This window comes from Aquarana catesbeiana, linkage group LG08, assembly GCF_042186555.1.
Source record: "Aquarana catesbeiana isolate 2022-GZ linkage group LG08, ASM4218655v1, whole genome shotgun sequence".
NCBI classification, from domain to species: Eukaryota; Metazoa; Chordata; class Amphibia; order Anura; family Ranidae; genus Aquarana; species Aquarana catesbeiana.
The window spans coordinates 288,401,687-288,419,659 of record NC_133331.1 but is presented as its reverse complement, the minus strand read 5'-3'; the positions used below and the strand labels follow the sequence as shown (position 1 = coordinate 288,419,659).

Here is a 17,973-nt window from a genome sequence, read left to right as displayed (position 1 = left end):
TATCATTTTTCCTTGAAAATAGAGCTTTCTTTTGGTGATATTTGATCACCACTGTGTTTTTTATTTTTTTAGTAAGGACCGAAAATTTCTTCATAAATTTAGGCCAAAATGTATTCTGCTACATGTCTTTGGTAAAAACCAAAGTGCGTTTTTTGGGACACACTATTATTGAGGACACTAGTATAGTTTTGATCCTGATCGCTTCTAAACCATGTGCAGGTACGTCGCAGTGCCTGGAGGAGCCGCCTGCTAGCAGGAAATATACTGCTAGTGGTCGGCAAGTGGTTACAGAGTCCAAAGAAAGCAAATCTCAGCTTTTATTTCATGTATAAATACAACTCCATGTTATTGAGTCAGTGAGAAACACTTATAGAAATTTTGGAATGATTTTTATCCATCAACTCCATAACTTACAAACCTTCTTCTAGACAGGGTCAGTCCCACTCAACAAACCAATGGAGAGCTACAGATTTCAAGACAACTATTAATTTTAGGGTTTGCATTTAAGTCCACAATGGAGGCTCATACAACAAGCCCTTGATATTGTTTTAAGAAACTGTACATCAGTAAGTGGGAAAAGTTAAAGTCTTTCCTGGAGAGGCTCATTCACTTTCTAAGTCTATACTTTGACCTTTACCATTTCCCCTGAGTCTCCATGGGTCTTCTGGTGCCTTACCAGGACAGAGCTCTGGCTAAAACATCGTCCACATTTTATACACCGAAATGGTTTTTCCCCTGTGTGAACCCTCATATGGGTGACCAGGTTGGAGTTTTTGATAAAGCATTTTCCGCATTCGGAACACATGAAGGGTTTTTCCCCGGTGTGAACTCTCTGGTGGATGACAAGGTTGGCATTCTTTAGGAAACTCTTCCCGCAGTCAGGGCAGCTGAATGGCTTGTAGCCGGAGTGGATCTTCTGATGTGCTGCCAACCGGGAGCTGTTGATAAAACGCTTGCCACATTCAGAGCATGGATAAGGTTTCTCGTTCATGTGGTTCTTCTGGTGGTGGTACAAGTTGGCCCTCTGGATGAAGCTCTTGCCACAATCGGGGCAAACAAAGGGCTTCTCTCCTTTGTGGATTTTCTGGTGTTCCACCATGCTTCCCTTCTGGCTGAAACATTTGCCACATTCGGCGCACTGGTATGGTTTCTCTCCAGTGTGAATCCTCTGGTGGTTGATGAAGACTGACTTGAAATTGAAGTGCTTCCCGCAGTAGGCACAGATGAATGGCCTCTCTTCCGAGTGCTTAGTCCTTCGTTTTATGATTTCCCTACCTTCCAGAGCAGGGTTTGGCAGTTTTGGTTGACATGTGGCCTTATCGCCTTTGGAGACTGCAATGTTGACATGTTGGCTGCTTGCGGTTGTTCCATAAGACCCATCACTGCTGATCTCATCACCCACTTTATGACCTAGAAAAATTCAAGGATCATATGATTGTTCTAATTTCTGTTTTTGGCCACCTTAAAGCTCTCCAGACATGAATCTAGATCAGTGGTCTCCAAACTGTGGCCCAGGGGCTAGATGCGATTCTTTGCTTGTTTTTATTCGGCCTTCCGGGCACTATTCCCCCCACCATTGGCAACAGTTGGACATACTGTAGTTCCTGCCACTGACAATGGGGCACGATTCCTCCCACTGACATTAACAATGTGACACGATTCCTCCCACTGACATCGACTAGGGGGCACTATTGCTCCCACTGACAACAATGATAGGGCACTATTCCCCCCCCACTGAGACCAATGATGAGGCACTTTTCCTTCCATTGATACCAACGATGGGACACTATTACTGACACCAATGTTGGAACACTATTCCTCTCTCTGATACCAACGATGGGGTACTATTACTCCCCCTAATACCAATTATGGGGTATTGTTTACTCCCTCTGACACCAGAACATTTACTTCTCTCACTGGCCACAGTCCGGCCCCCCTACAGTAAGCTAGCCCTTTGTTTATAAAGTTTGAAGACCCCTGATCTAGATGTTCAATCAAGCTCTGGCAGGCCAAGCCACCTGCAATCCACTTGCCTGGATTGTGTTCTAATGTAACAAATAAAACCTCAGCTTGACCAAATGAATCTCTCAGTTTTGAGTACCCGAAACAGTTGCCCTTATATCTTTTGTTTCCCCATTATGTTCTGCTCAAAGAGGAGGGGGGAGAAGAACAGATTGTTGTAGTGATTGAACAATGAAGATCTGGGACTCTTTTCTAGAATTCGTGTTTATTCCTCACCTGTGCTGATCTCTGAAGGAACTTCCTCCTCCTTAATCTTCATGTAAAGGTCTTCTTGATCATCAAGGTGTTCGACCACCACAATGTTTAAGTCCTCCATCTAAAGGCCATCAAAGAAGAGCAAGCACAGTAACCATTTTCACTTTCGTTATCTACTTACCTACATTTCATAGACATTGCTTAGTTCTCATACATACATCTGATTTTACCTCATCAGATTCATTCTTGCCCTCGTCCTTTGATTTTTCATTTTGAGGGATCTTATGATGTTCCTGAGTGGAATCCCAGGAATACAGAGAATGAGGACATCTCTGTGATGAATTTCTGTTACCATCTATGGAAAGCACACATACCAGAAGATGTGTGTATTTAGGTGGATCCTCAATACTCTTCTCTCCAATATAACAAATGAAAGTCTCCTCTTACCTGGTGATGTGAGGGGTGGCCGGTGCTCCATCATGACATCCTTGTAGAGATCCTTGTGTCCTTCTATATACTCCCACTCCTCCATGAAGAAATAGACAGTGACATCCTGACACCTTATAGGAACCTGACACACACAATGATACAGTCACCATCCAGACACATCCCTTGTCTGTTACTGGATAATGTCCCAGAATTTCCGGCACCACTCACCTCTCTAGTCAGCAGCTCAATGATCTTCTGGGTGACTTCTAGAATCTTCTTTACAATGTTTTTCTTGGGTGCCAGGGTGTGAGGTGACGTGTCTATGATAGGACACTGGTTCTTACTCTGTTCTTTGCACACACAAGCATGATTAATTGGTGTAATACTCCCAGTAAACTTTGCTTCAGATACATAAACCTAAATGAAGACAAAAACTGAAGTTGAATAAATAAATACTCAATATCACCGTGACCTCCCAGAATCCTCCTCACCTCACTGGTCAGGTCTGTGTTTTATTAATAGAGATAAGAGTGATGTCATGTGACCTCCCAGAATCCTTCTCACCTCTCCGGTCAGGTCTGTGTTTTATTAATAGAGATAAGAGTGATGTCATGTGACCTCCCAGAATCCTCCTCACCTCTCCGGTCAGCAGGTAGACAATCTCCAGGGTGAGCCGTAATATTCTCTCAGTTCCAGGAATTCCCCCATCTGTGTTCATCTTCAGGGAGTTTCCAAAGGTGTGTTAGGTATTTCTTTATTCTGTTTTCTAGACATAAAAAGAAGTAAGATATAATGAGGTACATTAAATAAGCATTCCACAATTTACCACACACTTCCTTCTGGGACTGTCATCCCAGAAGGAAGCCTCTTCTAAAGATGATGCACAAGAAAGCCCACAAACAGTTTGCTGAAGACAAGCAGACTAAGGACATGGATTACTGGAACCATGTCCTGTGGTCTGATGAGACCAAGATAAACTTATTTGGTTCAGATGGTGTCAAGCGTGTGTGGCGGCAACCAGGTGAGGAGTACAAAGACAAGTGTGTCTTGCCTACAGTCAAGCCTGGTGGGAGTGTCATGGTCTGGGGCTGCATGAGTGCTGCCGGCACTGGGGAGCTACAGTTCATTGAGGGACCCATGAATGCCAACATGTACTGTGACATACTAAAGCAGAGCATGATCCCCTCCCTTCAGAGACTGGGCCGCAGGGCAGTATTTCAACATGATAATCACCCCAAACACACCTCCAAGATGACCAATGCCTTACTAAAGAAGCTGAGGGTAAAGGTGGTGGACTGGCCAAGCATGTCTCCAGACCTAAACCCTATTAAGCATCTGTGGGGCATCCTCAAACGGAAGGTGGAGGAGCGCAAGGTCTCCAATATCCACCAGCTCTGTGATGTCGTCATGGAGGAGTGGAAGAGGACTCCAGTGGCAACCTGTGAAGCTCTGGTGAACTCCATGCCCAAGAGGGTTAAGGCAGTGCTGGAAAATAATGGTGGCCACACAAAATATTGACACTTTGAGCCCAATTTGGACATTTTCACTTAGGGGTGTACTCACTTTTGTTGTCAGTGGTTTAGACATTAATGGCTGTGTGTTGAGTTATTTTGAGGGGACAGCAAATTTACACTGTTATACAAGCTGTACACTCACTACTTTACATTGTAGCAAAGTGTCATTTCTTCAGTGTTGTCACATGAAAAGATAGAATAAAATATTTACAAAAATGTGAGGGGTGTACTCACTTTTGTGAGATACATATATATACAGTCAGGTCCATTAATATTGGGACATCGACACAATTCTAATCTTTTTGGCTCTATACACTATCACAATGGATTAGAAATGAAACGAACAAGATGTGATTTAACTGCTGACTTTCAGCTTTAATTTGAGGGTATTTACATCCAAATCAGGTGAACGGTGTAGGAATTACAACAGTTTGTATATGTACCTCCCACTTTTTAAGGGACCAAAAGTAATGGGACAGATTAACAATCATCCATCAAACTTTCACTTTTTAATACTTGGTTGCAAATCCTTTGCAGTCAATTACAGCCTGAAGTCTGGAACGCATAGACATCACCAGACGCTGGGTTTCATCCCTGGTGATGCTCTGCCAGGCCTCTACTGCAACTGTCTTCAGGTCCTGCTTGTTCTTGGGGCATTTTCCCTTCAGTTTTGTCTTCAGCAAATGAAATGCATGCTCATTCGGATTCAGGTCAGGTGATTGACTTGGCCATTGCATAACATTCCACTTCTTTCCCTTAAAAAACTCTTTGGTTGCCTTCGCAGTATGCTTTGGGTCATTGTCCATCTGCACTGTGAAGCGCCGTCCAATGAGTTCTAAAGCATTTTGCTGAATATGAGCAGATAATATTGCCCAAAACACTTCAGAATTCATCCTGCTGCTTTTGTCAGCAGTCACATCATCAATAAATACAAGAGAACCAGTTCCATTGGCAGCCATACATGCCCACTCCATGACACTACCACCACCATGTTTCACTAATGAGGTGGTATGCTTTGGATCATGAGCAGTTCCTTTCCTTCTCCACACTCTTCTCTTCCCATCAATCTGGTACAAGTTGATCTTGGTCTCATCTGTCCATAGGATGTTGTTCCAGAACTGTGAAGGCTTTTTTAGATGTTGTTTGAGAAACTCTAATCTGGCCTTCCTGTTTTTGAGGCTCACCAATGGTTTACATCTTGTGGTGAACCCTCTGTATTCACTCTGGTGAAGTCTTCTCTTGATTGTAGACTTTGACACACATACACCTACCTCCTGGAGAGTGTTCTTGATCTGGCCAACTGTTGTGAAGGGTGTTTTCTTCACCAGGGAAAGAATTCTTCGGTCATTCACCACAGTTGTTTTCCGTGGTCTTCCGGGTCTTTTGGTGTTGCTGAGCTCACCGGTGCGTTCTTTCTTTTTAAGGATGTTCCAAACAGTTGATTTGGCCACACCTAATGTTTTTGCTATCTCTCTGATGGGTTTGGTTTTTTTTTTCAGCCTAATGATGGCTTGCTTCACTGATAGTGACAGCTCTTTGGATCTCATATTGAGAGTTGATAGCAACAGATTCCAAATGCACATAGTACACTTGAAATGAACTCTGGACCTTTTATCTGCTCCTTGTAAATGGGATAATGAGGGAATAACACACCTGGCCATGGAACAACTGAGCAGCCAATTGTCCCATTACTTTTGGTCCCTTAAAAAGTGGGAGGCACATATACAAACTGTTGTAATTTCTACACCATTCACCTGATTTGGATGTAAATGCCCTCAAATTAAAGCTGAAAGTCTGCAGTTAAAGCACATCTTGTTTGTTTCATTTCAAATCCATTGTGGTGGTGTATAGAGCCAAAAAAGATCAGAATTATGTCGATGTCCCAATATTTATGGACCTGACTGTATATATATATATATATATATATATATATATATATTAGTATATAATATTTATATATTTTCATATTATTATTAGTAGTAGTTGTAGTAGTAGTAGTAATAATACCAATAATAATACATGTTTTCCAACTAATCCTTTATATATTTTTTAATTAGTTGTATAATACCCTTATTTCACAAACAAATGATGAATACCGGGCACAAGCCTAGCAGTTCCCTACCATTGTCTCTCACTTATTTAAAAACACATGTCTACATGCCAGCCTGTCCAAACCACAGACAGGAGAAGGGAGGGTGCCCTTTTTTTTCTATAAACAGAGCCAAACAGCAGGAGATCAACTGGCAGGCTATTCACAGCACCGCAGTAAAATGGCTTGGCAGAAGTGTTAAGAACTGCTTTGAGCACCACCTGCTGGCTGCAAGTGGAAAGATGGTAAGGAAACAAAATTGTGACTTTTCAGTGCAGAAAGGCTGAAGTCAGAAATAAATGATTAGAACTATTATTACAACAACTGTAACTTTTATCCCCAGCTCTGCTCCCTAGTAATGTACTGACTATGCTGACGGATCTCCTGTCTGGATTTCGGCGTATTCTATGTTAAGACCAGTGACAGTTACCGTCACCAGTGACTACGGAGAAAATTATTGGGGGGGGGGGGGGTTAAAATGTTGCTGGATTCCAAAGTAACGTTGATCCGATCTCGGTCATGGTGCGGGAACTTAATCTGATCCCCCCAGATAAAAGGAAATGTGGATTAAATGAGACTAACATGCAGTAATTGACCACCCTGTTATAAAGCCAAGACCCCCCCATGTCATCCACACTCCATGCTCAGCTGATCCCCCCTCTGCCCTCTCAGCCATACCTGCTGCCATCTCTCCCCAGCATGCTGGCTACACCAGCTGACTGCCAGGGACATGTGACCGGCCGATAGTCACCAACAGAGGCGTCCTGTCCCCGGCTGCTGGAGCCATTTTTCTGGAGCTCAGCGGAGGGGACATGAGAGGGGCAGACGTTCCATATAGAAGGAGGACACAGGAGGGGGCAGGGATCCAAGAGTGATTCTCTGCACATTATTCATTATGACAATGAATATGACAGAAATTAAACTATGATATTAACGATAATAAAAATAATAATAATAACAATGATAATAATAATAAAAATAATAGTAACAATAATAATGATAATAATAATAGAATAATAAATATATTATTATTATTATTATTATTATTAATAATAATAATAATAATAATAATAATAATAGCATCAATAACAATGATAATAATAATAATAATAATAATAACAATGATAATAATAATAATAATAACCATAATTATACTGCTACTAATAATAATAATTTATAGCTTACTAGAACAGTTATAATGTTATAATTACTTAAAATAATGATAACAATTTTAGGAATGTGAGTTTCTCTGCAGTATATAACCTATGTAGAAATATAATAATATTAATTATAATTATATCCTGCCTATCCCTTCCATCAGCTCATCTTATGGAAGAGCCCTGGGGCCATCATTAAAAAAAAAAAACACAAAAACTGTTAAAAAAACAAAAAACTAATCTTTACTAATATCTAAATCATTGTGGCATGGAAGTGATATACTTCATTTCCTAGTAAAATTAAATTCTAGAATTGTAAATTCAAATCTGCACTACAAGAAAATGGCCGCCCCCATGTGCAGAGACAATCCTGCACAGGAGTTTCAGGCTCTAGTGTCTGCTCTATTTAGCTGTCTATCTGCTATCCCCTTGCTCTGCTAATGGAAGGTTTTCTTGCTAGGCTTCTATGTACATGGAGAGTGACTGTAGAATGAGAGTAGAGGAGTGTGACTGCAACTATGGACTTCTAATGGTGGCCCCAGTGCCAGGGCAGTACAGGGGTCCTGTGTGTGCCCACCTACTGTGCTGCTGGAGGTAGCTGGAAACTGGCTGTGCACTGAAGAGGTATTGCATGGCTATTGTTACATGTAATTGTTGTTTCTATGTCATATTATCATCATATGCTAAATAGACCTTCACAATTCATTATACATTTATATAGCACTGACATATACCATGGTGTTGTACAGAGAACACTGAGCCAGTCACATCGGTCACTGCAGCAGAAAGCTTACACTCTAATGTCACACCACTGTCACACACTATTATTATTATACATTTATATAGCTCTGACATATACCATAGTGTTGTACAGAGAACACTGAGCCAATCACATCAGTCTCTGTAGCAGAGGAGCTTACACTCTAATGTCCCCTCACACTAACACACTATTATTATTATACATTTATATAGCTCTGACATATACTGCAGTGCTGTACAGAGAACGCTGCGCCAGTCACATCGGTCTCTGTACCAGAGGAGCTTACACGCTAATGTCCCTCACAGTCACAAACTATTATTATTTTTTTATTATACTACATTTATATAGCATTGACATATACCATGGTGCTGTACAGTGAACACTGAGCTAGTCACATCATCCTCTGCACCAGAGGAGCTTGCACTCGAATGTCCCACCACAGTCACACACTTATTGCTATTATTTTTTTTTAAATTATAATACATTTATATAGCACTGACATATACCGCAGTGTTGTACAGAGAACACTGAGCAAGCCACATCAATTTCTGCAACAGAGGAGCTTACACACCAATGTCCTTATTACAGTCATGCAATCACTGTCAATAGTTGCCAATTCACTTTTTTTCCCACCACACATAAAATACCACTCACATTTTTCCAGTGCATGACTTCTTCAAGAGGTTCGTCAAAGATCCCCCTAAAGAAGTCACATGTCCTGGTGACGAAAGCTGTAGAGGCGAGTCTTATTGGATGACATCATCACAAAACTAGGAAGTGCGGTATATTTACAGCTACCTGGAGCTGAATGCTGGCATTGTTTTTACTATCATTGGTTTCACATGTAGGTGCACTGCACGACCTGTCAATAATTTCCTGAGGAAGTCACGTGTCCTGGTGAGGAAATACGTAGAGGCGGGTCTTATTGGATGACATTGTCACACAAAACTAGCTAGTGCGGTATCTTTACAGCCAGCCGGAGCTGAATACTGGCATTGTTTTTACTATCGTTGCTTTCACATGTGGGTGCACTGCATGACCTGTCGATGATCCCCCTGAGAAAATCACGTGTCACAGTGACGAAACACGTAGGGGCAGGGCTTATTGGATTACATTGTTATGCGAAACTAGAAAGTGCGGTATCTTTCATGCATTGGCAAAATGTTAGTGGAATTTTATGAGTGGTGTGAATAAAAGTTTTATTAAAAGGTAAAGCGGTATGTGTTTGATTTTTCTCTTGATTTTGTGGTTTTGGAGGAGAAGAGTACTAGTGGCATAATTCGGTGGGGATCGAGGTTTCCATTTAAAGGGGACTTATGCTGTTTTTGACCTTGCATTTCACGTGGGTCATATATATCAGGTGAGAGCACAACCGGTGTTGGTGGAGCACTGAAGGTGAAGGAATCAAAGAGTGAACACAAGAGTTTATGAGCAAAGGAATCAGCATAAAGACTTATGCATTTGGGACATTTTATTGGCATGATATACTGGTTTCATTTACAATTCTTGTGGCAACAATGAGATAGTATTTAAAGTATAGAGCTACATTAATTTACAAATTCGTTTTTATCTCTGGAGAGGTCTCATCATGGTCAGCCCCTCCCACGAGGAACCAAGTCCATTCCTGGTCTCATCACTAAGGATGGAAAAGGACTGGAGTCACATGACGGAAAGGATAATAAACTTCACCTTGGAGATCATCTACCTCCTGACCGGAGAGGTGAGGAGGATTCTGGGAGGTCACATGACATCACTTTTATCTCTATTAATAAAACACAGAGCTAACTGGAGAGGTGAGGAGGATTCTGGGAGGTCACATGACATCACCCTTATCTCTATTAACAGTGGCGCCCCCCCATCCATGTGCCCGGCCCTTTTCAGGACACCGGACGCATTGACTCCTATGGCAGGGTTTTTTTTTTATAAGTACCTGTTTAGAGTTAGAGGCTCTAATAGGCCGCAAAATAGGGTGGGCTTGGGGCGCAGAGAGTGCACCCCGATCCCACCCAATTGTGTGACGATAGCGAATTAATTTTTGCTCTTTTCACACTAACACCAATCAAGAGGCAGGTCAGTGAGACCTGTTTCCCAATTGGCCAAAGCTCCAGGAAGAGGAGGCACCAGCAGAGGAGACACACTGGACTGGAGAAAGGAGGAAGGAGACACAGGCAGGAGCACCTGAGGATGATAGCACAGCCCCACGGTAAATGCCAGACCACCCATGCGTGGGGGGGGGGCGCCATCAGAGCCATGAGCCTGGGGGGGCTTCTGTTCTGTCAGAGCTGAAAACCCGCGGTGGGTGTGCTATCAGAGCCACCACGCCCACGAGCCTGGGGGGGCTGCTGATCTGTATACCCTGAGTGGTATGCTCTGATCTGCGATGACGCTGAGCTGTATATCCTTAGCAGTATACTCTGATCTGTATACCCTTAGCAGTACACCCTGATCTGTATACCCGTAGCTGTATACCCTGATCTGTGATGCTGATCTGTATACCCTGATATGTGATGCTGAGCTGTATACCCTGAGCAGTATACCCTGATTTGTATACCCTGATCTGTGATGCTGAGCTGTATACCCTGATCTGTAATGCTGAGCTGTATACCCTGAGCTGTATAGCCTGATCTATGATGCTGAGCTGTATACCCTGATCTGTGATGCTGAGCTGTATACCCCGATCTGTGAGGCTGAGCTGTAGACCCTGATCTGTGAGGCTGGGGCTGTATACCCCGATCTGTGATGCTGAACTGTACACCCTGATCTGTGATGCTGAGCTGTATACCCTGAGCAGTATACCCTGATCTGTGATGCTGAGTTGTATACCCTGATCTGTGATGCTGAGCTGTATACCCTATGCTGTATACCTTGATTTGTGATACTGAGCTGTATACCCTGAGCTGTATACCCTGATCTGTGATGCTGGGGCTGTATATTCTGTCCTGTGATGCAGGGGCTGTATACTCTGTGCTGTGATACTGAGCTGTATACTCCTAACACTATGGATGAAAGCAAGTGGAATACAGGGGGCGGAGTGGGTGGATTCTATAAGAGGTGGGGCTTATGGGAAGTGGAAGGGGTCAAAAAGGAAGAACGGGATCTGGCGCCCCCCCATCCTAAAACGTCACCAGCTGCCACTGGAGAGGTGAGGAGTGTTCTGGGAGGTCACATGACATCACTGTTATCCCTATTAATAAAACACAGACCTGACCGGAGAGGTGAGGAGGATTCTGGGAGGTCACATGACATCACTCTTATCTCTATTAATAAAACGCAGACCTGACCGCAGAGGTGAGGAGTATTCAGGGAGGTTGCATGTTGTTGTAGGATACAATTTCTTTCTTTTTAATTGTATAGGATTATGGACCCATGAAGAATTCTGGTGATCACATGACACCAAGCAGCCACACCTCTGTGTCAAAGGAATGGTATAAGAGCCAGAGCCCCATCGTGAAGCCCCCACCTCCCTCCCTGACACCTGAGAAAAACCACAAGAAAATTCTAGATGTTATCCAGAAGATGATTGAGCTGCTGACAGGAGAGGTGAGCGGTGCTGGGAATTCTGGGAAATTATCCAGTAACAGAGAAGGGATGTGTCTGGATGGTGACTGTATCATTGTGTGTGTCAGATTCCTATAAGGTGTCAGGATGTCACTGTCTATTTCTCCATGGAGGAGTGGGAGTATTTAGAAGGACACAAGGATCTCTACAAGGACGTCATGCTGGAGAATCAGCCGCCCCTCACATCACCAGGTAAGAGGAGACATTATCATAAAGGAGAGAGCAGTACGGAGGGTCCACCTAGATCCCCCATCATCTGATAAAGACATAGAAACAATGTATTCAGTGTTTGTGTTTCCTACAGATGGAACCAGTAACGGGAACCCACCAGAGAGATGTCCCCATTCTTTGTATTCCCTGGATTCCACACAAGAAGATCAGAACATCTCAGAAGACCATCAGGTAAATGACTTATTAGACGCCAAACTGTGTCTACACTTTGGATTGTAGAGAGGCTCTGTAATGTCTTATACAGCTTTGCCTCAGTAACTGCCAAGTGTGTGCATACTCAACGACATTCTGGGCAAATCTAGAGCAGGAAACTAACAATGTGAGATACATAATTGTACTATGTACACACCTTGGATAAAAATGTTCCTGTTGTGTTTGAACTCAAAGGAATGATCAAGATGTTCTTTGTCCTATATAGGAGGAGGAACTGTTTATTATTAAAGTTGAAGATGAAGAAAATCCATATTTGAGGGGTGATGAGCCATGGAAGGAGAAGGAGATCCCTCCAGAGATCAGCACAGGTGAATAAAATTGCTTTAGTAACATCTTTCTGCAAAGTGATTCTAACAAGAAAAGATTGGAACGTAGAGTATTTATGTAGCGGTCTCCCCAAATTCCAGGGGCCTGATGGTGACCCCCCCAGAGCCAGGGAGAACTGACATTCCACCTCAATATGCAGGTCAGTTTTGGGCACCAGTTCTCAAAAAGGATATCTGGGAACTGGAGAAAGTGGCAGAAAAAGGCAACCAAACTGAACTCAGCTATGAGGAAAGATTAGAGGAACTGAATTTATTCTCTCTTGAGAAGAGGAGATTAAGGGGGGATATGATCACTATGTATAAATACATAAGGGGTCCATATAGTGAATTGGTGTTGAGTTATTCACTTTAAGGTCATCACAGAGGACAAGGGGGCACTCTTTTATTGGTTGAACTAGATGGACTTGTGTCTTTTTTCAACCTGACTAACCATGTAACCAATGATGGGGCACAATTTATTTCACTGACACCAACAATGAGGCACAATTCCCCCCACTGACACCAGTGATGGGGCACAATTCCTCCCACTGGAGGTGGGACGTTGGGGAATTATTTATTCCCACTGATGACGGGTCTTTTTCTACTCCCACTGGCCACAGTCTAGCCCCCTAAAGTCTGAGGGACAGTAAACTGGTCAGTTGTTTGGAAATTTTGGAGACTCATGCTATAAAATTTGGGTATGAATTTGTTTTATCATTTCTCTTCCTTTGTTTCTTCTTTGCCCCAGACGGACACAATGGTAGGAATAATATAGAATGTCACCATATTTCAACAGATGGTGAAATAGAAGATAATGACATTGAAGTGTCTCCAGAAGAAAACTCTGTTACTCTTTATCATCATCCAGGATTTCAAAGGGCAGATCTGTCATTGGATCCATCTACACACAGGGGGTGTTTTTCCGATCACTCCCACCCTGGCGCCCATGATGAGACCAATAGAGAGGGTGAAAACTCTCCATGTCCCCAGTGTGGGGGCTGTCAGAGGACTCATGTGGATGAATCTTCTTATCCTTGTTCAACCTGTGGCAAGTCTTTTACCCAGAAGTTGCATCTCGTCGGCCATCGTAAGGCTTGCACCGGCAAGAAGTGCTATTCGTGTTCTGAGTGCGGGAAACGATTTGCCAAAAAGTCAACTTTGTTAAAGCATCAGGTCATGCACCTGGAGGAGAAGCCCCACTCGTGCCCAGAATGCGGGAAGTGTTTTGCCAAAAAGTCCAACCTTGTTCGGCACCAGCGAATGCACACGGGGGAAAAGCCTTATTCTTGTCTGGAGTGCGGAAAGTCTTTTACGTGGAAGCCATCTCTTGAGCACCATCTAAGGAAGCACCGGGGCGAGGTTCCTTTTTTTTGCTCCGATTGCGGGAAGTGCTTTGCCCAGAAGTCCTACTTTCTGCAGCACCAGAGGACTCATAAAGGGAAGGAGCCGTACTCTTGCTCCGAATGCGGAGAGCGCTTTGCTAAGAGGTCAACGTTGGTCGTACACCAAAGATCTCACACCAACGAGAAACCTTTCTCCTGCTCGGAATGCGGTAAGTACTTTGTCCAAAAGTCCAGCCTGATGGAACATCTCAAAATGCACTCAGGGGAGAAGTCCTATTCGTGCACCGAATGCGGGAAGACTTTTCAGTGGCGCTCATCCTTGTTCTACCATGAACGCAAGCACAAGGGCCTGAAGCCTGTATCGTGTTCGGAGTGTGGCAAAGGCTTCGCCCAAAAGTCGCATCTCGCCCAGCATCAGAAGATGCACGCTGGGCAGAAGGCTTCCAATTTCCTGAATTCTTACCTCAAAGAAGATCTCCATTGATGACTCCTTGTAGATAAACTGAACATGTAAACCCATTCATATTTCAGAAAACCTAGAGTCCTTTGTGATGAACAATCTTAGTGTGCCTCAAATTGCCTTTCGGGCATGCATGAATTTGAAGTTTAGCAGGTGTGTGTGGCCACTTCTCAGCAGGCCCAAGCTGGGAAGAAAAAAGTTGTCAACTTCCCATAATGGATAATGGGACCCATCATATTACACCATTGACCGAAGGGCAGAAGTCACATATTCCCTTATACTCGAAGGTACCAGGTAGATTGGCCGAGGAAGAAGGAAAACATCAGTATAGGCAGAGGGGGGCAATTCCCTGAACTTACATAGTTACATAATTAATCTGGTTGAAAAAAAGACATACAGTATCTCACAAAAGTGAGTACACCCCTCACATTTTTGTAAATATTTTATTCTACCTTTTCATGTGACAACACTGAAGAAATTACACTTTGCTACAATGTAAAGTAGTGAAGTAGCAGCTTGTATAACAGAGTAAATTTGCTGTCCTCTAAAAATAACGCAACACACAGCCATTAATGTCTAAACTGCTGGCAACATAAGTGAGTACACCCCTAAGTGAAAATGTCCAAATTAGGCCCAAATTGTCAATATTTTGTGCGGCCACCATTATTTTCCAACGCTGCCTTAACCCTCTTGGGAATGGAGTTCACCAGAGCTTCACAGGTTGCCACTGGAGTCCTCTTCCACTCCTCCATGATGACATCATGGAGCTGGTGGATGTTAGAGACCTTGCGCTCCTCCACCTTCCATTTGAGGATGCCCCACAGATGCTCAATAGGGTTTAGGTCTGGAGACATGCTTGGCCAGTCCATCACCTTATCCTCAGCTTTTTTAGACAGTGGTCATCTTGGAGGTGTGTTTGGGGTCATTATCATGTTGAAATACTGCCCTTGTGGCCCAGTCTCTGAAGGGGGGGAATCATTCTCTGCTTTACTATGTCACAGGACATGTTGGCATTCATGGTTCCCTCAATGAACTGTAGCTCCCCAGTGCCGGCAGCACTCATGCAGCCCCAGACCATAACACTCCAGTGCCTATTCTTGACTGTAGGCAAGACACACTTGTCTTTGTACTCCTCACCGGGTTGCCACCACACACACCTGACACCATCTGAACCAAATAAGTTTATCTTGGTCTCATCAGACGACAGGACATGGTTCCAGTAATTCATGTCCTTAGTCTGTCTTCAGAAAACTGTTTGCAGGCTTTCTTGTGCATCATCTTTAGAAGAGGCTTCCTTCTGGAATGACAGCTATGCAGACCAATTTGATTCAGTGTGCAGGGTATGGTCTGAGCACTGACAGGATGACCCCCTCCACCCCTACAACTTCTGCAGCAATTCTGGCAGCACTCATACGTCTATTTCCCAAAGACAACCTCTGGATATGACGCTGAGCATGTGCACTTAACATCTTTGGTCAACCATGGCGAGGCCTGTTCTGAGTGGCACCTGTCCTGATAAACCGATGTATGGTCTAGGCAACTGTGCTGCAGCTCAGTTTCAGGGTCTTGGCAATCTTCTTATAGCCTAGGCCATCTTTATGTAGAGCAACAATTTTTTCTTTCAGATGCTCGGAGAGTTCTTTTCCATGAGGTGCCATGTTGAACTTTCAGTGACCAGTATGAGAAAGTGAGAGCGATAACACCAAATTTAACACACCTGCTCCCCATTCACACATGAGACCTTGTAACACTAACGAGTCACATGACACCGGGGAGGGGAAATGGCTAATTGGGCCCAATTTGGACATTTTCACTTAGGGGTGTCAATGACACGCTTATGCAATGTGACAGGAATCTTTGTTAAAATACAATACAGTACATTAAATACAATAAAATACAGATTTTTGTTACTCTGCATGGGCAGGATAACACATCCCACTATATTTCCATGTCCTCCCCGAGGAGCACAACTCATGCACATTGGAAAGATGCAGTCAGGTTAACAAAGTATTTTATTTAACTGGTTCAGACTTCCTCAACTATTACAAGCCAAGGAGGAGAAGTGGAAACAGAATCCAGAATTCAAATTTTAACACGTCCTCGTCCAACAAACTCAGTAATCCTTCTCTTGTCAGATGGAGACAGATGTCTGTATATTCATATATCTAATGCCCATGCATGCACTTAACAGATACCCCTGCAGAAGTTAGTGGGATTGGCAATAAAGATTTAATGTCTATGGTTGAAAACTGTAGCGGAAAAAACTTGCCAGAAACTGGGATCAGGATTTTACTCATAGCATTTGAAGGGTGTGGAAGATATCGCTGTTTGAGATAACTGCATTGTGCGTAATGGCAAAGTACCTGTGCCCCACAGAAACCGGCTAAATGAGTATACACTATATTGCCAAAAGTATTGGGATGCAGGCCTTTACATGCACATGAACTTTCATGGCATCCCAGTCTTAGTCCGTAGGGTTCAATATTGAGTTGGCCCACCCTTTGCAGCTATAACAGCTTCAACTCTTCTGGGAAGGCCGTCCACAAGGTTTAGGAGTGTGTCTATGGGAATGTTTGACCATTCTTCCAGAAGTGCATTTGTGAGGTCAGGCACCGATGTTGAACGAGAAGGCCTGGCTCGCAGTCTGTGGTCGAATTCATCCCAAAGGTGTTCTATCGGGTTGAGGCCAGTCAAGTTCCTCCACCCTAAATTTGCTCATCCACACTATATTGCCAAAAGTATTGGGCCATCCCTCCAAATCATTTGGTGGAGGGGGGATTGTGGTGTGGGGATGTTTCTCAGGGGTTGGGCTTGGCCCCTTAGTCCAACAGAAGGGAACTCTTATGCCACGTACACACGAGCGAACTTCTCGTCAGACTGAACTCCGAAGGACTTTTCCACAGAGTTCCGACTAAACGGACTTGCCTACACACGATCACACCAAAGTCCGATCCTTACGAACGCGATGACGTACGACCAGACTAGAAAAGGAAGTTCAATAGCCAGTAGCCAATAGCTGCCCTTGCGTCGTTTTCGGTCCGTCGGACTAGCATACAGACGAGCGGTATTTTCGATAGGAATCAAGTCCGTCGGAAAGATTTGAAACATGTTCTATTTCTAAGTCCGTCGGAATTTTCGACAGGAAAGGTCCGATGAAGGCGTTTTGTGGAAACAATTTGGGGATGGCCATAAAAAACATGGATGAATAGTCTGACCTCACAAATGCGCTTCTGGAAAAATGATCAAACATTCCCATAGACACACTCCTAAACCTTGTGGACAGCCTTCCCAGAAAAGTTGAAGCTGTTATAGCTGCAAAGGGTGGGCCAACTCAATATTGAACACTACGGAATAAGACTGGGATGCCATTAGGATCATGGGTGTGTAAAGGCAGGCGTTCCGATACTTTTGACAATATGGTGTAGGTTAATTTCCTGTTATAGGATGAAATGTTTCTAAAAAAAAAAAAAAAAAAAACATTGGTCAGGTTGTTCATCTGGCAATAAATATTAAAGTTTTTTTTCTTAAACATTAAAGTTTTTTTTTCTTAAATATTAAAGTTTTTTTTTTTTTTTTTCCTAAATCTGATGTAAATTGCTGTAGGAAAATAAAATATGTTTCCTTTTTCTTTTTGTTGTTCTTCCTTTTTGTTATATTAGTGTTGAAGTGTGCTGACAGGCCTGCCCAAGACTACTGT

The 17,973-nt window shown here is 43.2% G+C and overlaps 2 protein-coding genes across 6 annotated transcripts; one reads left to right on the top strand and one right to left on the bottom strand.

Moving 5' to 3' along the window:
- Nucleotides 1-373: 373 nt before the first annotated feature.
- LOC141104724 (uncharacterized) lies at nucleotides 374-7,076 on the bottom strand. Of its 2 annotated transcripts, none has more exons than XM_073594421.1 (7): nucleotides 6,928-7,076; nucleotides 3,284-3,412; nucleotides 2,875-3,063; nucleotides 2,665-2,788; nucleotides 2,436-2,572; nucleotides 2,239-2,338; nucleotides 374-1,410 (listed from the first exon to the last, which is right to left on the bottom strand). In XM_073594421.1, the coding sequence occupies exons 2-7, from the start codon at nucleotides 3,362-3,364 to the stop codon at nucleotides 620-622; spliced, it is 1,422 nt and encodes a 473-aa protein (XP_073450522.1). In that variant the 5' UTR covers nucleotides 3,365-3,412; nucleotides 6,928-7,076; the 3' UTR covers nucleotides 374-619. The 2 variants fall into 2 exon arrangements, with proteins under 2 accessions (XP_073450522.1, XP_073450523.1); XM_073594422.1 differs by having other exon boundaries at nucleotides 2,448-2,572.
- Nucleotides 7,077-7,408: 332 nt separating this feature from the next.
- On the top strand, nucleotides 7,409-17,904 carry LOC141104708 (uncharacterized). Of its 4 annotated transcripts, none has more exons than XM_073594398.1 (7): nucleotides 7,409-8,030; nucleotides 9,745-9,886; nucleotides 11,521-11,706; nucleotides 11,793-11,916; nucleotides 12,029-12,126; nucleotides 12,374-12,476; nucleotides 13,270-17,904. In XM_073594398.1, exons 2-7 carry the CDS (start codon nucleotides 9,755-9,757, stop codon nucleotides 14,298-14,300), a joined length of 1,674 nt encoding a protein of 557 aa, XP_073450499.1. In that variant the 5' UTR covers nucleotides 7,409-8,030; nucleotides 9,745-9,754; the 3' UTR covers nucleotides 14,301-17,904. The 4 variants fall into 4 exon arrangements, with proteins under 4 accessions (XP_073450499.1, XP_073450501.1, XP_073450497.1 ...); XM_073594396.1 differs by having other exon boundaries at nucleotides 7,410-8,030; nucleotides 13,222-17,904; XM_073594400.1 differs by lacking the exon at nucleotides 9,745-9,886 and having other exon boundaries at nucleotides 13,222-17,904.
- The last annotated feature ends 69 nt before the right edge of the window (nucleotides 17,905-17,973 follow it).